We start from the raw sequence: 21,054 nt of genomic DNA, 5'->3' as shown, positions 1-21,054 counted from the left end.
TTTTACAAATCTCCTAAAATCATATCAGTACATAGCAACAAACAACTGTAAGACTTTTTCCATCCCTCCCAGTTATTAAGCCAATATTAAGATGAAAAACTGATCCTGTGACCTATCTGTGCTCATTTTATATTTCAAAAATGTCATCAAGTAATATTTTTGGTACCATGAAAATTCGTTATGTCTTTATGTCCTTTCCATAATGCAAAATGTATTGTAGAAAACGTGAAGCCTTTTTAAAATACAGTGAACTAAATTTCATTCATTTTAACACTTTGTAGGGATTTGAATATTAACTTCTACCCTGCCTCATGCACTACGTCAGTAAAAGAGCAAACCGACCCCTTATCCCCGAACAATTACTCAAAATATTTTCAGAAATTTTGTTGCAGATGCTTCAGACAACAATAATTAATGAACATCTTCAAATCTCTTGTATATCTCGAAAAGTCAAGGGAACAGCTGACCTGTCTTGTAATCCTCACTGTCAGTGTCAACTAATCACGCATTGGCATGGAAGAGAAATCTAGCTGCGCTTTCTGAGTTCTTTATCTGTACGCTTTGCAGGCTGCAAGCACTGGTGGTGATTTTGCAGAACTGTCAACCATTTGTCTAGTACAACATCATGTTATAACGAACCAGGTGCTTCCTCAGAGGGTTTTAGCTCTAATATTTCATTTTAGCCCTTAATTAGAACAGATTTGGAATTCCAACCACCCTCCCATTTGTCTCAGAGTGCTTTCCAATGCCCTTGTTTTAACTATAAAACCCCAAAGTGTGTATATTTTTCTGTAAGTCTCCATAAGAGTGTGTTACATAACGTTCTTCAAGCGCTGAGGAATACTAAATCAATGAAAAAACAGGTCATATATAAGAGGGCATAAGGGTCATGCAGCCTTAAAAGCTGATGTGTCCTAATAGGAATCCTTTATCGTCTTTGCTGCTAAACAAATAACACTGATCCAGCTGTCACTGCAGTAGAGGTTTTTATTGTGCTGTGCAAGGAGGCAGAGGCAGAAGAGAAGCTGAGACCACAGAAGTGCAGCTATTAGAAAACAGCATCTTTGTATAAAAGGGATTAATCTCAAAGTATAGATTAATTTTAGAGTTATCAAAACACAACTTTTGAGGAGTGTTGTTGCACACATTCAAGTACTGTTATCATTCTTCATAAAAATTAAACCATGAGATTCTCAAAGGATCTTTTAAACCAGTCTAAACTGTCTGTCAGTACAAAGGATGAAGCAGTTGGCATCCTGGAAAATAGGAGAAAACCCAGGAGAAACTGGAAATATATATGCTCTTGAAAACAGCTAGTTCTGCCAGAGCACCAGCATTTAACCTCCTTCCTCCCAAAGCTCGGCTGAGGTGAAGCAGCATATGGCTTCTAGTGACATTAACCCAGTATGTTTTGTTAAATATATTTAGTTCCTTTAAGAATTTGCTTAAGAAAGTATCTTACTTTTTAATTCCTGCCCTAAATCATACTTCAGTGCAACGTCTAAATATCCAGGGGCAGAAACAGAACAGGTTGGACGTTCCAGCTATTACACGTGTCCAAACTCACGCATGCAGGTTATCTCACTGCCTTCCGACACTTGTATAAGGCTGCTTTCATGAGGACAAAATTGTGCACATCTGAGTTGTCATTACTTGGATACACTATTTAATTTCTGAAACATTTATGCTTTTATGTTGTTTTCTAGATTCAAAAGATGGCACAAATTTCAGTTTAGGGCTCCAAAACCAGATGAACTGGCAGGAGTCCTGGGCGCTGTGGGGTCATGGAGGGCGTGATGTGAGGACGGCTCGGTGGCTTGTTTGTGGAGCCAGATGGAGCCTGGCTGTTGGTGTTCAGCTGTAGCTGACAAACCCATCAGGTCATAAACCAAACCTGCAGAGCTTCTCTGGGGTTTTCTACCCCTGTGCTCCAGGTGATGCTACTGGGGAGGGGGCAGAAGCTCAGACAGCGTCACAGCAGCCTCCTTCAGTGCCCCTCTGCTGGGTTGTGCAAGGAGAGTAATAAACCTGGCTACACGGGCGTACTCCTGCAGGTTCATGCTGGCTACTTCGGTGGATTTTGGGGTGTTGCATCATTGTGGCTTGCTCGGTGGGTTTGTAGAGCGGTGCTGTGCAGCCTGCAGCAGGCACTACTGGGGAAGTGGTGCAGGGGGTCATCTGGGCATTGCCCCCTACGCCCAGCGAGGCTCGCGGGGGACTGTGACTGCAACAGAGAGGACAAGCTTTCTTTTCATCCTACGCAGAGCAGTGAAGTTGTATTTACTTGAAGCTCCCCAACACTCCCTATAGTAGCCATGTGCTGGGTGTTTGCATCAGAGCATGGTCCAGCCCCTGCAGCTGCCTGGGCTGGGTAACCCACCAGCTGGCGATGGCTGGTGATGGCATCCAGGGCAAAGCAGAAGAGGCAGGATCTGGGAAAACCTACTTGAGGGGGTCGTGGAGGTCATTTAGTCTGTCCCCATACTCAAAAGCACTATCAACAGTACTTAAGCCATTCTTGACAGAAATACTTATTTTTAAAAGGTTTCAGCGATGGAAATTTTGTGTCTTTCCTAGATAATTTGCCTAAAGTGTCCATGCAGAGAGACAGTTACTCCTGGTGTATAACCTAAATGTCTCCTGTAAGGCTTTAAACACATCACTGCCGTGTTATGTTTTTACACAAGCATGAAGACTGATTTGTCATATTATATTTCCAGCCATATTTTGTCTACTTGAAGACAACTGCGTCATAAATATAATGAATAGCTATTTACGGAAATAGCTTTTTCACCCAGCTTTGTCACAGAGGGGTACAAGTATTGCACTGAGTTTAACAAAGGGAGCCAAAATGTGTTTTTAAAATGGTTTACCAGGTGTTTAAAAAAAAGGTCAAAATTCCCCCAAACCAATGAAAACCCAAAAGCTCTGAAAACATCTTTATTGTCAAAAGTTAACTTTAATAGCTTATAAAATAAATCAATATGAAATAAAGGAATACTGAGTGTTTTCTTATTTGATTGTGAATTAAAAAATAAGTTCTAATTTAACAGCTTTAAAACCTGAATTATTTTTCAAATTTTCAAAATCTGTTCATTATGTGACTTTGAAATTCAAAGTATTTTTGGATCTGTTATAGGATTGTTTTACAGTTTCAAAGGAGGGTGCTGTTTGCCAACTAGTCTGTGTGAGTTCAAACAAACTATGTGAAACCCCAAAGTCTGCCTGTGCTCATGGCTCACGTCTGTCTGCTGGTGGGTTTGAAGTAAGATGGAAAGTTATTATCTGGAAAAAAAAAATGTTTAAGCCCAGATGACTGAAATGAAAAAGGTATTCTTTTTTGAACACGAAAACTGTGATGGCAAGGCAGATGTATAGCGCTTTGCTGCTGGTTTTTTTTGGTTTTTGTTTGTTGTTGTTGAAAGAGAAACCGGTAACAGTAAAACAGGCCTTTGAGACAAAATATCTAGCAAACACATCTGGAATCAGGTGTTGAATTGGGACCTGGGGAAAAGAACCTTAAACACTCTCCACTTCAAATTTGTATGGATGCACTTGAGGCTTTTTTTAAGTCTTCATCAGACAGAGAGTAGAAGCAGCCCCTGCCCTGCTGATCTCTGCCTTCAGGAGGAAAGCACAGGCAAATAAGTACGTGGTATTACAGTCCATACCTACTACATCTAATGCAGTAGAGTTAATACTAGGTGTAATGACACTTAACCATACTACTTGTTAAGTATGTGCATCTGTGTGCGCATATAGATGTATGTGTGTTAATGCCGATATATGCATTTTTTCATATAAGTATAGATACATATATATATATATTTCCTATCAGAAAAGTAACAATTTAATCAACTGATTCCAGTTTATTTCTGTTCTTGCATAAGGAGTTCTGCCTTTTCTGTCTAGGATATACTGCTCATCTTGTTTCAGTTAGGTTTGCATAAATGTTTAGAATCTTAAGAACTAGATGAGTTGAAACTAAAATTAATATGCAATATATATAGAATGTATGTTCTAAATGGAAGTTATCCTAATTACATGCATCTTTAGCTTGCTTTGGATGTATCTAAATTTACATTTTTGTTTGGATGCAGAGTACACTTCAGAAGTTACATCCCCTCTTTGTCCCCAGTTAATATGCTTTGGTTCACATTGCAGGGTGCTTTCAGGGAGTGCACGGACTGGATGTGCAATTCAGATGGGATTTCATCCCATCCTTTGGCATGAAACTAAACTGAAAAATATGGTCCCGAAACATGTTCCCTTAGCACGTAGATTTGCACTAAAAAACTACTTTTATAGGGCCACACTATTTGCTAGCATTGATAGAACTTTTTAATGCCTTCTGCTGCAAGACGTTATGATATAATGTTTAATCTTTTAGTGACATGATTTTTCACCTCTTAAAGCTTTATAGCGCAAAGTAATGAAGATGAGAAATTTAATGAAACTAATAAACACTGTAGTTTATGTGCTGGTTTTGTGGCTGAGGTCTACAAATCTTCCCTATCTTATGCAACGTGGTTTTCTTTTCTCTTGAATATGGCTGGTGAGTGAGGCAGTAACAGTGCCAAAAGAGGCTGAGGTGTTCCAAGAACCGGCTCTAGAATACATCTCCAGAGCCTAAGCTCAAAAGAGCACTGGTTTGACGTTCTGGGTTTGCGGTATGCTACCTGTGTTAAGTTGCTTAAGCTACTCACTTACAACTTTTCTTAATCAGTGGCTTTCAAACTGTGGTCTGTGGACCTCCAAGAATCCATTAATTATTTTGAAGGGGCCTGTTCAAATCATAACCTGTTCTTAGTGACTTCTCTCTGCAGGGCTTGTAAGTTGGAAGAAGTTGACAATTACTCTTTAAATGGCCTGGCTGTATGAAATGTATCAGTCGGCAATCACAACTTCATCCTGTGCTCCAGTTTGATTTTCTGGAAGTTCCAATGAAATGTCCCTCAAGATTTCCAGGCAAAGTCAACTTTTTCAAAACCGTCTTGCAAATTTTTGGTAGCATTTCTGTTAAATACAGTCTTTCACTGAAATAGTCTTGGTTAGAACATCTTGTTTTAAAGCACAAAAAGGAAAAAGGGAATATTTTGGGAAGCAAGTACATTTAGTTTAGATTAGAACACAAATCAAAGAGCGATGGAAGAGTACAAGCATCCATTACTCAGGCAGGTGCCACCCTGAAAACCTTCTTTGGTGATTTGCTCTTCTGATCATTCCGCTTCAGACAGAAAGAGAATAGGCTTTGTTTGTAAGGATTTATTAGATGAAGCATAAGTAAGACAGCTCTCAATTTGATTATGTTTTTATGAGATACTTGTTGCCCTGTGTTAGTGTTAAATGTTTTTCTTAAGTCTATTTAAAGTCAAGTACTTTGATGATAACTAGTTTACGGTTAAGCATTTATTTTAAAATTATATATATATATTTTATATACATAGATATTTATTTTATTATAAATAAATAAATGCATTTATTTTCATGGGCTTCTGTGTTTCCTGGAGCTTTCAGTGATCCGCGTTGGGAGGGGTAGCTGAGGAAGTGTTCCAGTCCTCCTCTCCATCCAGCTGTGTTTAGGAAGTACTGGAAATCCAGGCGTTGCTGCATAAGAAATGGGAGGATTCCTCCTGTTTCCAGACACTAACTGCAGCTTTAGCTTTCTGAGGTGTTTGTACAGAGTGCCTGGATAGTTGGAGCTCCAAATGTACTTATTTTCTTGAGAGTATATATTTTTTTCCTTCAGCCTTGTGTTCAGGACCTAAATGGGCTATTCAAGTTTAATAAGGGTCTTCTAAGACAACTTTTCCCCAGTACGTGCAGTGTGCCCAGTGCAGGTTTTTTTATAGCAAGGTTAGAATTCTCTATCAGACTTGAATTTTTATTTCAACATATAGACAGCCGCTTCGCTGCTAATATCAAGCTAACAGAACTTATAATTTTTTTTTCCTATCTGTTTTATTTGTAAATGTTTTGTTTGCATTGGCACAATAGCCTATCCCAAGTATAGTCTTTAAATAGATCCCAATGAAAGAAGTCATTCCTTTTTCTTCTCGTGTTATTCTGAACCAACCAACACTATTTATATTAGCATTCCAGGTAAGTGATTCAAAACTCGCACAGTTCTCTGGGATCATAGTTTCCTATGTTGTTAATTCGATTTAGTATATATATCTTTCAAACTGATTTTGTCTTTTCCATTCAGTTTTGTCGTACTTTGTCGTACAGTTTTGTCATAATTTGATGTTTAAATAATAACATCTGAAGGGAATCCCTTATCTGTGATATGTGTTTTTCATTGCTGTAAACTGGTTTGCCCTGTTGTTGGTGTAGTCTAAACTTAAACACTTTGCTAATACCGTCAGTTCAGTTGTGTTATCCTCAAAACCCCTAACTGGAGGTATCAAGGCTGGTCACTAAGCAAAATTTCACAGCAAAGTATTGATACATATTTCTCTTCTGCGTTGGAACTGAACCAAAGTCTTTCCACCTTTTTTTTTTCATAAAAACCCTGAGAAAAGAGCCTAAACTAAGTGGCTGGGCAATAGCCTTTAAGGTTAAGACTATGTACACTTGGTCTGCAGTCTTGGAACAGTGACATAAATTTGGAGACTTTTGTAACTCCATTTTTATATATCTTGGTTGAATACAAAGAAACCTTCAACCTTAACTAGAATTTCATTGTGGACATTGATATTTGTACTGACATGAAAAGATACATCAAAACTGCTTGTTTTTGACAAATTTAAGTATTTTTTAAATTTGATTTATTTTTTTTCAGTATCTCTGTAGAGACAGTTAAATAATAATAAATATGTGTTTCTTTATGGAATAGTTATAGGCTCTTGCTCTATGGAATATGTTATCCTGTATTGGGAACCTTAGTTTTTGACTGATGGTCTTTACTTCTTGGTTAACCCCTAAATATAGATTACTTCAAGAATTTAAGAGAAGACTAATTATTTCATTTAATTATTTTGTCTTTTTTGAGAACGTTTTTACTGTCTCATACATTTAGTAATGCCTGTGAAGCTCTTTATGATTGCTTATTATTATGGGGTAAGTATTTTTGATGATCTGTGAGAACACTTGTTTTGCAAATTCTTGCTGGGTTGACAGCAAACGTATTTACTGGAAAGATATTTAAGTGAATGTAATTGCTCTTTTAGAAGTGTTTTGATGAAAATACATTGCACTGGTTGTGTTATAATATGCTACCCTGGTTTTTAGTTTATGCTTACAAATGGCCTACTTCTAGGTTATTCAAGGCTGCATTACATTTTTATTTAGTGGGTATTGTGTTCTTTGAAGCTTCCCTATTACAGACTTATTGATTCTTGCCTTCCAACTTTTCTGGCTAGGTATACAGTCTGTCTTTCTGACTCTCTCTCTTTCCCCTATTTCCTTTGAACCCATCACCTCTTGAATGAGCTAGAACAAGTCCTGTAGTGGTTTGGAGGTTTTTGTGTCAATTGATACTTTTATTGCAATGTGGAAATCTGGAACTGCAGATCTGGGCATACCACACATATGGTGTCTCTGTAAGAAGCAACAAGAAAGAAAACATAGGTTTATACACAGATTCTCAGAGTGAGCAAGGAAAGCCTCATTTAGGTATCTCTCAAGGAAATATGGAAATTATACTATGTGCATTGTGGACTCAGAAAAAAGCAGGTGTATCACTTCCAAAATACAGATGGAAAGAAGTAGAACAACAGTTTTCAGGATGGTTTCACTCTGGTTTTGCTTGACTGTATCGAAACTATCAGTTCTCTACTGTTCCCCAGCACAAAGTGTGCTTAGGGAGCAGATTCATTACTGGATGTCAGTGATACAACTGAATGATGTAAGTTTAAGACTTGAGCTGGCTTCAGTAACAATACTTTAACAACTTGTAAAGTGCAAAATGTGCACATTGTGTCATATGGGACCTGCAAATTAAATAATTGTTTCCTAATGTAAAGTGACCTACATCTGGTTTCTACAAATCTGTGTTGGACTGCAAAAAATTAAATCCCATAGATACCTTCCCTTCATTAGAGATGTGTGTGTCATTGGCAAAACTGGGTTGCTTTTAGATATTGTTCATTAGATAGGTGTCCAGGTTGCCAAGCACAACTTAATTCTCAACTAGGGATATGAGGTAATGAGATACAGAACCTTGGGATGAAATATAAAATCTTCTCACATATTTTCCAAGAAGAGATTCTCCAGAACGACTATTTCTGTAAGTAAAACTCAGCTAGGACATGACCTTGCAAGCACTGTTGAGGAACTGCACTTGAACTCTACTAATAAACACAGAGAACATCTCCCAAGGTCTGATTCTTACATTTGAAAACTGTATTTTACCTTTTGAATATGTGGCTATATTTACCAGACATTTCTAGCTCGGCGCAATATACAGTAAAACTATGCCAATGGGATTCAAGGTTTTCCCTTGCAATCCCTAAGAACAGGATTTGTGATTAAAATTCCCGTATTTGCCTTTCTCTATGGCAACAAAAAGAAACAAAGCTGCACAGAGACATTCTAGAAATAGTTGTATGGCCCTGTTCCCTTCCATTGCCCTGGTGGAGTTAGAAGCCCATCCCTTGGACGGATCTTTGCAAAACGCCTGTCCTCGGAGATGCCAGCCAGAGGAATCTTGCTCGACATCCTGCATCTCTTGAAGTTGAGTGAGTATTTTAATTAATATTTCTCTGCTCACAAACATTTGTGATCAGGCTGAGAAATGTGTGGATTTATATGCTTTCAGGGCTTACAGATTTGTTTCCTTCATGAATATGTCAAAAATGTGTAAATATTTAGTATTGAACTCTAAAGTTGACAGTTATATAACTAACCTATAGGGACAGTATCTTCTTTTCTTTTTCCCCCGCTGCCCCACTGGAGTCCTTATATAACTAACTGATATATCACAAAGCAAGGAATTGTAATATTGTTTTCAAATATATATCCAAAAATCACTTTTAGTGAATATACAAGCACCCTAAGCCTGAGACGTGTGTAATATAGCCATCTCCTGCCAGCAAACCCCGTCTGCATGGCTGCTTGCAGAAACGCATGTGTTTCTGCAGGACGCAGCCTGACTTACTAACTAGAAAATGTTTTTCACGGTTGAATAAGCCCTTGGCGGGTATGAGAGAAACACAGAAAACTTCCTATTTGAAGTTCTAGTAATTCCTGCCACTTTGCTGTTAGCTGTGGCTCTGCAGTGACACCGTGGGCTCTGCCGGCCGGTGGCCTCACTGCCTTGTGCTGTCCCTTATTGGGAGCAGTTCAGCATCTGATGATCATCACACAGAGGATTTGGGGAAGGGGATTTGGGGAATATTAATACTTCGGTAACTGACAGCTGCTCTTTGAACTGGTTTTGCAGCAAATTATATGATACAGCAATGAACTTGTAACATTAAGTATTACAAGTATCTTTACAGCTTAAAAAAATCTTGTTAAGGTGAAGGGTTGATTATATTTATTGCATAATTTTTGGTTATTGTCCCTTTTCCTACCCAAATGAAAACATCTGATAATGTGAGTACCACCACCTGTGATGTTCGTAACAGGAGTCCAGCTCTACTACTGGAAAAGCTGTAACTCAGAGCTGCGCAGTTCAAGTAGTATCAGTGCTGGAGCTGCAGCTCAGGAGCAACATCTTTACAGAAAGCAATTAAGTAAAAACTTTTTATCATGGGAACTGTTGTCTTTCTGATGACAAAACCGGTTTGACTGACTAAAAAAAAATTACCTCTGGGGGCGTTATGAGATTTTCCTAGGGAATGTAAATGCCACAAGGTATTCTCAGCTTAAAAATAGAAACGTGTAGGTTGAAATGAGTAGCTGAGAGGTATGTGCTGTAGGTTGGGACTTAGGAATACAGATGTTCACAGATTTTTAAAAATATGTTTTTTCTGATTTAAAAATTACTGTGCTGCAGCTTAAGACTGTATGGTTGGTAATTATAATCCTTTTGCTATTCAAAGCAGCTTTCAGAATCTCCTTAAAAGTATTTGAAATCTTGAACAGATATTCTTCTTAGCTGCGCAGTGCTTGTATGCTTCTTTCTGTACTTGCCCAGATTTGGTTGATATTACGAGAAACCTATATTGAAATGGTGTCTGTGACCTTAAAAGCATTCCAGTTTCCAACAGAACATGAGCCTGGTAAACTGTCAGATCATGGTGTCTGGCTATTTGTGGCCTTTTTCTCTTTTCTTTTCTTTTCTTTTTTTTTTTTTTTCCCTTCCCCTCTTCCTGGCTTTCACCAAATTAAATGATTAAAAACTTCAACCAAATTATTTTCTCCTTCCCCCTACAGTGAAGTCTCTTGCTGACTGTCTTTCTGAAGTGCTTTAACCTCCTCTTGTATATCTTCCTCTCCTTTCTCACCTTCCCTTTAGGCACAAATATATTTAAGTCTTTTCTGTCATACAGTTTCCTTTCCTTTTAATTTCCTATGCCTTCTTACTTTGCTGTTCTAAAACTTCACATATAACATATATATACCGTATATATTGCTAATGCAGAGCAGGCTTCTCAAGCTAATTTTGAAATTACTGGCAATTAATTAAGTGCATAAATGAGTCCAGCACGGGCTGAGTGCCTGGGTATTTGCTCAGCTGTCCAGGTTCTTGGGCAGGTGTTGTAGCCCATGGCTCTTGCACCCAGGTTGCTCGCAGTCTCTGATGAGATGGAAACCCAGGCTGCTGTGACTTCAGATGGTCTGACTACATGTGTGTTTGAATTACTTCCCCACTGTTTTTTTTCTAAATCCTCTTCACCTTTGGATTCTATCTTCTTTTCATCTCCCTTCTATAGAAAACTTTTTAATCAGTCTTTGTTGACCTATTTCTGGTCAAATTTTAAGCTAATAAAATCATGTTCTCCTTCCACAAGTGTTCGGTAATGTACTTTTGAGATATTTTATGGAAGATACGGTCATATTAGTCCTCTTCTGTATTTCTGAATGTTCTTTAAGGCCACACTGTCAGGTCCCACACTCCTGTGGTGTGGGGTTGGCTCACCTGTATTTTCCTGCACACTCTTTTGGAATAAGATAATCCCATTTTGTGATTTCATCTGCTTTTTCTATGCCAAAGGAGTTACAGCCCTTTACATTCTTGACTTGTACTCAAATCTTTATAATCTCAGTTTCAAACTGAGTATGCGTTTTCTGTCTCGTGAGGATGAGACTTTGGGGAATGACACACACGTGGCATATGTTCCTAGTTATGGCAGAAAATAGCTTCGTATTAACAACTTGGTTACTCCTTTGAAATTGAATTTTCTGACAGATAGGACCTATGTTAAATATAATTTTAAATGAGTACTTCACATGTCTTGGAATAAACCCCTACTACAAATCATATATGGATATTAAAATTTCTTTTGTGATGCTTTCAGCCTGTGCCTTTCAATAAAATCTCAGGCGTATTTTTTGGCAACATTGAGAACCAAGTACTATCTAGTGAAAGCGTAACAGCAATCTTAGACCTTAACACTATTTTCTAAAGCTTATATGAGCATTGCTAATCAACATTAGATGCTTTAAACTATATCTTGCTACCTAGGCATATTATTGTGAAGTCTTATGTGTGTCTTATTTATATTTCTTATTTTCCCCGTATCTGTAAAGTCAATACTGTGTCACTCTGTGTAATACAATAAGGACAGATAGTCTAAGTGTGTAGTTAGAGAAATATGTGGCTCTTTTTCTCCTATGATTGCATACAGTTTCTTCCTGTAAATTCATATAAGTCTTTCTAGAACTTCTACAAAATCTGTGTGACATAATGGCAGAAGAAAAAAAAATATTCTTTTTCCTTAAGTATGTACAAAATAATTCTACAAACTTACACCGATGGAGATACAAGTTTCCTTTTTTTTCCCTTCTTTTTTTATTTTTTTCCCTATTAAAAGGGAACACTTCTAAAATAGTTTGGAAGCAAGAACACAACATAGTTCAAAAAAATGTTTCCTGACAGATAGGTTATCTCTTGAAAGGCAGGTTGCATTTTTAAATCCAGTTTCTCTGTAAATCTCTGTTTAAAAACATCTGGCTTGAAATCTTACTGTTGTAAGAACTAGATATTTATTTACTCCCTCAAAGTTACTGGAGCTTATTCTTGTAATGAGAATGATGTGCATGTTTTGCATTGATTTATCTGGCACTTTTATCCCATTTCATTTCTGTGGGACTGTAAATAACAAAGACAAAATTCTGGGAAAGTGATGGTCAGCTTGGTTCATTGTTTAAAGAACCGGGTTTTCCTTATATTATGCTAGATCCACAAAAAGAGCAACTTAATTTCTGAACTGTTGTGGCAAGTATCTACCTGCAAATCTTAGATATTCAAAAACCTTGCTCAGCTGCCGCTTGAACTTGGGGATATCTAGTTCTTTACGTTCAAACTCCTCGCATGAAATCCTGCTTCCTCCTAACCCCAAAATACTGGTAACGAAGTACTGGGTTTTTCTGATAGCTTAGGACCACTGTTCATCTGACGTGTGGGATTATTAAATGAGGGACTCGGCTAGAGCAGCCAGGAACACCCGTGTTCGGGGTGCTCAGGAGACGGCATGGCTGGGCAGCCTGCAGGGATCTGCAGGGCAGCGAGCGAGAGCCCCGCTGCTGTTCTGGCAACATCTCTGTGGTCTTCAAAATTGTGGAGTTCTGCTCCTTTGAGAGAGGGGGGGCGGGGAGGAAATTGTCTCTCCCATATCCCAGTTGAATGTTTTAATTTTGAGTCATACAGATTAAAAGCTGTCTGCTTCATGCTACCTGTCTACCTCGAGGGGTGGATGTACCTCCCAGTGTGTCATTAACCCCGGCCAATGGATCATCGTAACCACTGCAGCAGTTTTATACAACAGCTGTAGTTTTATAGAAGCCGGATTGAATCTCAACCAATAAACCATAAAGTAACCCATAATTTCTTCTATCCACCCAGAAGACCAACTTCTTTTTTAGACCATGTTTATCAATTGATTTCTGTACTCCTGGCCCTTACTCCAAGAATTCCTTCCTCCCCTTCAAATACCTTTCCTCTGTCTGAATTTAGCATTGTTTGATTGAATGAACAGAAAATAAATTAAATGTGTTTGAACGTATGTTGTTTCCACTAGGTTATGGAGAGTTTTGTCAGGATTTTAGAAGTTAAAATTCATAATTGTTACTTGGTGTGGAGGCTTGTTAAATTTAGGGACACCTTCCAAGAAATTGATCTAAGTTCAGTTTGTTTTCTCCAGATTTTCTTTCATTCTTACAAACATTTTTTTCAGCTATAATATGAAAAGTGAATTATGTTCTTTCTTTGTGCATAATCTGTGGGACAGGTGAACACAATTCCTTTCATTTTAACAGTAACATCTTGTATTTACATGCTATGTTAGACTACTCTTTTTCTGGTTATATGAACATACTAGGAATGGTATTGTTTATACTAACATGAAGATCAATACTGACAATACATACACACAAAATTAATTTCATTACCCAAGACCATGAATATTTTTTATTCTTGCCTGTTGTTACTGGTTCGAGAAGTTTAGGCTTTTTTTGGTGAAGGGACACAGAAATATTACCCTTCAAGCCATTCAGGGTACAGTATGTTGGCACTGGGTTCAAGTGCACTGCCTAGCTGTCCTTTTGGTTCTCTGACACATCTCAGAGGCGGTGACTAGACCTACCGGTTCTTTGGAATAATGGCAATGACTGTCTCGAAACAGGTCGCTTTCTGCTGTAGAGAGAGGGTATTCTGCTGGTCTAGTATTACTGTAAAGTTTACGCATATCCAGAGCCATAATGGGACCCTATAATGAAGTACAAAGCAAAGCACAGCTTGTGTCTTCCACGTGGCTGATTTTGGGGGTTATGCTGATACAGCACAAATCAAAAAATTGTGGTTTAAGTATTAGGTAATGTTAATTATTGATTTTGTAGAAAACATCACAACACAAATTATCAGTAATCCATATGCACAAATCAAAGATTTTCAGCGAAAGCATAGGAACGCATGTTACAGAATAAAATAATTCAATATCACCCCAGTGGCAATGCCTAAAAGCGCTGCAGGGCTGAGCTGCCCCTCTCTACCTGGACCAGGGGGTCTTCGTAGGAAGCAACTCCTCTTTGTGCTTTTGTGTGAGCTAGACTAAATTTCAACCATCTCAAAAGGAAATAAAATCCGTCTTTGACTGTGGCTAGGCCAGGCCATGTTTCTTTTGTGAGAAACAAGAGAAGAGGTATGCTGTTAAAAAGAATGGGATATTCATGCTACTTAATTCTAAATCACACCTAATGAAAAATGAGTAGTGAATTTTTGTCTTGTATTTGCCAAACCAGAATTACTTGTAATGGGAAACCACTTAATCCAAACAAGTCAAAATGAATCTACTGATTTGGAAAAGGAATCTAAAGTCAGACGTAGACCAATTAGTATGATTAAGGTTGAACAGAGCAAAGTTCATAAGTCCTTCCCAAAAGTAATGTTCTGCTGAAGGAAGAAATTGAAGATGTGGTTTGTAAGTTGCATGTGCAACTGGTTTTGAGTAGCCTAAGGTACTGAAGTTACCAAAAGTTACATAAATTCTTTCTTGGGTGCTAGAAAAATAATTTCTTTAGCAAGGTTCCTGTACTGCAGATAAAGGTTCATGTGGGTCATCAGTCTAAGGGCACACCTGCTGGGAAAGCCCCTTCTGCTGGGAGTGGGCTTTGCCTTTCAGCTAGGTTAAGTGTAAATTTAAACTACGGAGACCGTTGGTAAAAGCTCCATTTATTTTAATTTTCTTCTGTTCACTTAGTGGAGGTTTAGTCTCATCTTTCTTCCTTTGACTTTTGGTGATTTTGTTACTGTTCATATGCAAGAGTAATTAGTTAGCTGGTTGATGAATTACAATGCTTATGTTACAGGGAAATATATGTAACCTAAAAAGAGAAATCAAATTGCTTGTTTGTTCCTTCTGGTGACAGGTGACAAATATACCAAAATTAAACTGCAGTCATAGGTGGAAGCAACACAGTTGCTGAGTTGCTAAATTCCCTGGTACCTGGGTAAGATGGAGAAGTGATGTCAAATGCCTACCTAGTTTGGTTCTTCATGAAAAATCAAAAGATTTCTTCCTTGGCCACTTGGGAGAGGAGGCTCTATTATTCAGATTGAGTTCTCCTTTTTCCTCTCCTGTTAGTTGGAATATCTCTGAATTATGTGATTCTAGTATGTGTATTTGGCTGTCCGCTATTATAAACTATCTTTTTTTTGGTCTTACTTCATTAAGAAGGGGAGCTATGTAGGTTTTATTTTGTGAATACTATTTAGGAAATGTATCTAAATTTTAAATGCATGTTACTTTGAAATAACTAGCAGATATGTATAAAGCAATTCAGAATTAACACTTCAGAATTAATATGTAGAATGTATCTTTTTTAATACTATTTTACCTGTAAGTATACTTCCAATTCTATAAGCGTGCTACTGTGTTTCTCTGTAAGGAAGAATGATGCATCAATAATAGGCTGCTATTTTTACTCAGTGTTCCCTAACACACTTCATTATTACATTTAAATACTAATATACTTAGTTCATGGTATTGTTTAAACAGGTGTTCTTTGTAAGTGCATTTAGTTGAGAACATTTACAGATTTCATAGAAAATTATTTCTTAAATCTGTTTTAATCTGTTTTCTTTAACCTTAATATAATGCCATTGCTTTGCATTGATTGATGTTGCTCATTCTTTTAGTCCTTGACACTTTTAGCGAGTCCTCCACATTTCTAGAAATGCTTGATGGCTCAGGTGAAGCTATAAACACTTCTGTTAGATAACAGAACTGGTGCTGCCTTTTTCCATTTGTTCAGCTTGGGTTTACCAAGGGTAGCGCTTGTTCAGTAGAAAAAAAAATATGTCTAATTGTAGAACTTTTGTTCTAAAATTTCTATATTGATTTTGGTTTTTTTTTTTCTCATTTCCTCAGACATCTTTATTTCTACTTTTTCTCTGTTTTGCCATATTTCATTTAGCAGACAGTACTTCAAAAAGCAGTTCTATTCCTTAACCTTCTTGTCGTTTCACGGCACATTTTTCTTCCTCTGATAAACATCATGAACCCGATGTTTGCTTGGCTGAATGATGCTTAATGTTGTCTTTGCAGGATGTGGTACTGCAACAGGAGGAGCTGAAGATGAAGGTGAGGCTGAAGCTGGCTGGATTGAAGGTGCTGCCATCCTACTCTCTGTTATCTGTGTTGTACTTGTCACTGCCTTCAATGACTGGAGCAAGGAGAAGCAATTCCGTGGGCTTCAAAGTCGTATTGAGCAGGAACAGAAATTTACTGTTGTCCGAGGTGGACAGGTGATCCAGATCCCAGTGGCAGAGATAGTAGTTGGTGACATTGCACAGGTGAAATATGGTAAGTTCCGTCAGCTGCTTTTTTGAACCTTATTTATTCTCCTTTCCCTTTTTAACAGGATAGGCTCACTTCACTGGAAGTGATTGGAAAGACAGAGGATTATGTGGTGTCATTATTGTCCCTGGTAAGATGACAATTTGGCTGCTAGGGCAAAAAGGAGACCTAAGATACTTGCTATGAAATTGTATTAGGTAATTGATTTTATTTTTTGTAATCATCACTTCCTTTCACTGACGAGGACAAGAACTGCTCATACAAAGGTAATTCTCTTTCCTAGAGGATTGCGCTATTTGGAATTTTTGGTTTCTGCCTGGTTAGGAGAAGGAGGTAGTGTCTGAAATGCTCTATGAAAGGGAATTGTGCCTCTGTTATCCCCCAACTTGGCAGGCTGCTCCAGAGCTATGGAACCTGTAAGCCCCCCCAGATCAGATGCTCCTAGTAGGTGGATGCTCTGGAATTATATGCCCTAGGGAAAGCACTATGTTCCAGCAAAGAGGGGCTGAGCTGGCAAATTCCAGCCAAACGCCTGTTCTATCAAGCATCAGGTTTCCCCTGGACTTAGCTAAGGGGCAGGGGGGAGGGCAGGATGGCTGTTTATGAGCCGTTGTGAATCCCTGTGAAGTTTGGCAGAGAAACCTTCATGTCATGTTAAGAAGAGTACTCTCCCTGCCAAATCTCAGTGGTTATTGTGTTCCTCGTATGTTAAATGCGTGATGCATTATGATTCTGGGATAGCATTAGGCAAAAAATATTTGCAGTACAAAGGCCCTTCCCTCTGGGATGCAATGATGTGGCTAGTATGGACAGATACCTCAGCAGTTCTTTCACTTTTGCTTTCATTTTGCGTTTTAATGCAATTGTTGTTAATTGTGGGTCTGTAATTAAGATTATTATGTAATTTAAAAAAAAAATCTTACTAAACCACTGTGGTTTTCCATTACCATGTTCTTACTGAAAGGTGATCTTCTACCTGCCGATGGGATATTTATTCAAGGAAATGATCTTAAAATTGATGAAAGCTCTTTAACTGGAGAGTCAGACCAAGTCCGCAAATCTGTTGACAAAGACCCAATGCTACTGTCAGGTAAATCTGCCTGAGTTCTTACTGAATTATCTTTCTGTTCATGTTTTGTTTTGTTTTTCCATGCCATCACATTTTGTTAGACTAGATACAACTACTCTTTTGAACACAGAAGTGGCCTTATCAGTCTGTCACTCAAAAGGCACACCCTTGTTTTTTTGATTGTGTGCAATTATTTCTGATCATCATACTTATTTTTATAAAGTGAGAAAGTAATGAAATATTTTCAGAGGAAAAGGAAAATATTACTTAGGGAAATAACAATTGTTTCAATTCATTGCATGCTAGTTTTAATTTAACCATCAAACTTCAAAGCCTTTTAAAGTATCTTTAAACACTTTGTCTGTATGCTAGATACAATAGAAGAAGAAACAATATGCTAAGAAGGAAATGGATATACTGTAATATTGTGGACTTGACTTCTATGATAAATTCAAGTTATTTTTAATACTTGTATTTTGTAGTATAATTCTATACAGTACATCAATTAAACAGAATGTGATTTTTTAATTCTAATAAAGATAGTTTCTAAATAAGTTGGTTGTCAATAGATTCCAGGTGGGATGCAATTTCAAAGTAACCACCTGCTGGTCTCATAACAATCATCAAGGTGTTATAACCTGAAACAGTAATTTTCAAAGACATTTGAACTTTTTTTTTGTGGAAAGGTTTCTCCTTGCTGTCTGCTTGTACAGTCAGCCAAGAGTCATCCCAAATAAAATATTTATTTGCAATGCAGCAGATAAGTACACATTCCTGCAGAAATCCTGCCCTCGTCCTGCCTCACTGGGCTGATGTTTCCCAAGCAACAACTGTTGAGAGATGCTGTTCAAAAGAGACAAGTAGGGACAAGTAAGGATGTGACAATTTTTATTGAATTAAGAGTGCAAATCCTTTCCAAATTTAAAATCAGAGAACTAGTTCACTGACTACAAGATTATGAGTGTTTGTTATGTAAATCATGGAAATGTGGTCTGGTAAAAAACTGTAAGATTTCGGGCAAAATGTGGCTGCATTAACTTAAGATGAAGAAGTTATTAATGTTATTTGTACACCTGCCATTGCCACAGACTTCATGTTACAAAAGACTATCTAATTTTTTTTTTTTAACTTTAGGAAGCTTCAAGCATCTTTCTGCCTGAAACTGTGTATTTAAAATTCTTTTTTTCAAATGGCACAAAAAAATCCCATCACTGCTGAGAATAAAATCACAATAAAACATTTCTTTTGCTCTTTTAGGAAAAAAAAATCTTTTGGTTTCTTTAAAAATATTCTGGTTTTTATTTCTTAACTGTTTTTGCTGCAGTGTCCCTGCCAAATGTATGCCTTTTGCTGTTCATACTATAAACCACCAAGTTTTTCCAAGTTATAAATGTCTGAAAAATGGGTTTGCATATGTTCAGTAGAGGCTAATAAAGATGTGGAGTAGCTGCAAACTCTGAAGGCTGCATTTGTGCAGAGAAACTACCACGAAGAGCTCAGCATTTGCAGGCAGCACACATATAGAAAGGCTGAATAGGGGACAGTGCCACTTTCTGAATTCTTGGTGTCGCTGTGGATCTTTGATGTACTGTAAGGTAACTTAAGGAAGTGTTATGACCTTCACAAGTAGTGTATGAAACTACTGACAGTTATTTTTGCTAGATTTACAATAATTTGATTTATCCTATAGTACAGATATTTAGGCTTGATTTGATTATAGATGAAGAATTCTGTTGGAGATGCTTTTCAGTGTGTAAGCAGGAGAAGCCTGCAGTGATATGTTTGATTGAGGAATGGTAGCTCACTGCTGCTGTTTCTAACAAAATTTGTAATCCAGTGTTTTCCTTGAAATATTTGTGTATTTTTTTCATTTATTTTTTTCTTAGCTGTTAGTTGTAATGTTTTCTAAATAGAACTTTATAACTGCCAGAAAAATATATTAAAGAGATAGGTTTAATAGTACTTTCTTACAGAAACTTCTATCATGAAATATAGACTTCTATCAATTACAATATTCTGTTGTTGAATTCTAGGGGTTTTCTCATATGAGGTTTCCATTGACTCATGTACTCTCACATACTCCTGAATTGATTTAGATCTTTTCGAACACCCATAGATTTCAGTGGTGGCTGTTGGAAAATGTGAAGGTATTTCCCTGAAAGGCGTGGTGGGAAGAGAAAGGGAAGGCAGTCAAGTCAGGAGAAAAGACATTTTTGTCTTGTTTCCCAAAACTCAAATTTCTTTGCTATAAGGAGAGAAATTTGTCTTTATCGGGTTTACTGCAGAGATAAATAGTTCATACTCTTTATTTTTCTAACTATGTCATCTCTATTGTGATTACAAATAAGGTGGAAAATTAATGTGGTATTTTAGCAAGCACTGAACGCACCACTGTTCCATACTTATAGTAATGACTTTTTACTTGTGCCATGTTAGAAAATCCCTGAACTCTCTTTGCTCAGGAGCAGAGTTGATGATTTGAGATTACATCATGAAAAAGCTACCTTCTTCCTTAGATACACTGCAAGGTTTAACCCCAGTGATGTGGGAGCTGACGTGCCCACTGGAAATTATTAGTAGTTCAAAAACCAAAACCTTGGAAACCGCCGTGTCTTTCAGGGTGGGTTTGACTGGCTTTACAAACTGAGTTCCTGTTGGATGTTAGCTGAGACCTTTAAAGAAAAAAAAAACAACCAACCAAAACCCCCAAAAAACTCAACTGCAACACCAAACAGACCTTAAATTTTATTTTCCTCTCATCTTTACAACTGAGGACATCAGTAAGGTATCTCGAGGTAGGCTATTGGAATTTAGACAAATACTGTCAGGATGTTGTTTGCCGCTGTTCTCCCTTAAATATCTGCTGAAAATGAGGAAGAGTTCAGGTTTGACAGAGGAATAACTGGCAAAACGGGACATTTTAATTTCAGCCACAGTTTGTTTTGTGAGTCTAAATTTGGTGAAGGATAAACACCCTGCATCAGGAAGTACTGTTTTCACCATTGGCACCTGAAACAACATTTTTAATATTCAATCAGTTTCAATGACATAATTAAACTAAACGAGTTTCTGTGCTTAATGTCCTGTTTAATCACCCAGATAGTAATTTACTGTACTTGAGAAGCAATTCTAAGAGTTCAAGTGCTGACTAAACCAGATGGTTCATTTCCATCTGTATATAGCACATTTGGTACCATCTAGGAAGGTAGAAATCGAAATACAGGCTCTGATATACCTGAAACCAAAAGAAGCAGCTTCTCTCCTATAGTTCCACTGTAATTCTTTCCAAAACATTTTCCTGCTTTTAGTTCATTAACAGAGATTCACATGCATGGTGTAGTGTAAGCCATTGCATCAAAAGATACCCGCTGAAACAAGACGGTGGTGACATTAAATTTCCTTGCCATGAGCATGGGCATGTATCAGCCAACAGACGCAGATGGCCTGGGTAACCAAACTGACTGCTACTCAGCTGGCTTGATGGACACTGATGTGCTTTTAAAGTTTTGTGTAGTTCAAAGTTCACAAAAATCCATTATTCCTAAATACAGAAGTTTTGAATATGACTCTGGCCTCAGT

At 37.6% G+C, this 21,054-nt stretch overlaps 1 protein-coding gene across 12 annotated transcripts in view; it reads left to right on the top strand.

Moving 5' to 3' along the window:
- Positions 1-21,054, top strand: part of ATP2B2 (ATPase plasma membrane Ca2+ transporting 2) — a 432,035-nt gene that overhangs the window by 310,768 nt on the left and 100,213 nt on the right. For all 12 annotated transcript variants that reach the window (XR_008747494.1, XM_055806184.1, XM_055806177.1 and 9 more), the window contains 2 exons: positions 16,155-16,412; positions 17,371-17,496. Coding sequence is in view for 11 of the 12 variants with exons in the window: in XM_055806184.1 (XP_055662159.1) it covers positions 16,155-16,412; positions 17,371-17,496 (384 nt within the window). In the remaining variant the exon portion in view is untranslated. The remainder of the gene's footprint in view (positions 1-16,154; positions 16,413-17,370; positions 17,497-21,054) is intronic.

Source organism: Falco peregrinus, chromosome 5, assembly GCF_023634155.1.
Source record: "Falco peregrinus isolate bFalPer1 chromosome 5, bFalPer1.pri, whole genome shotgun sequence".
In the NCBI taxonomy this organism is placed as follows: Eukaryota; Metazoa; Chordata; class Aves; order Falconiformes; family Falconidae; genus Falco; species Falco peregrinus.
This window is presented reverse-complemented; position numbering and strand designations above follow the sequence as displayed.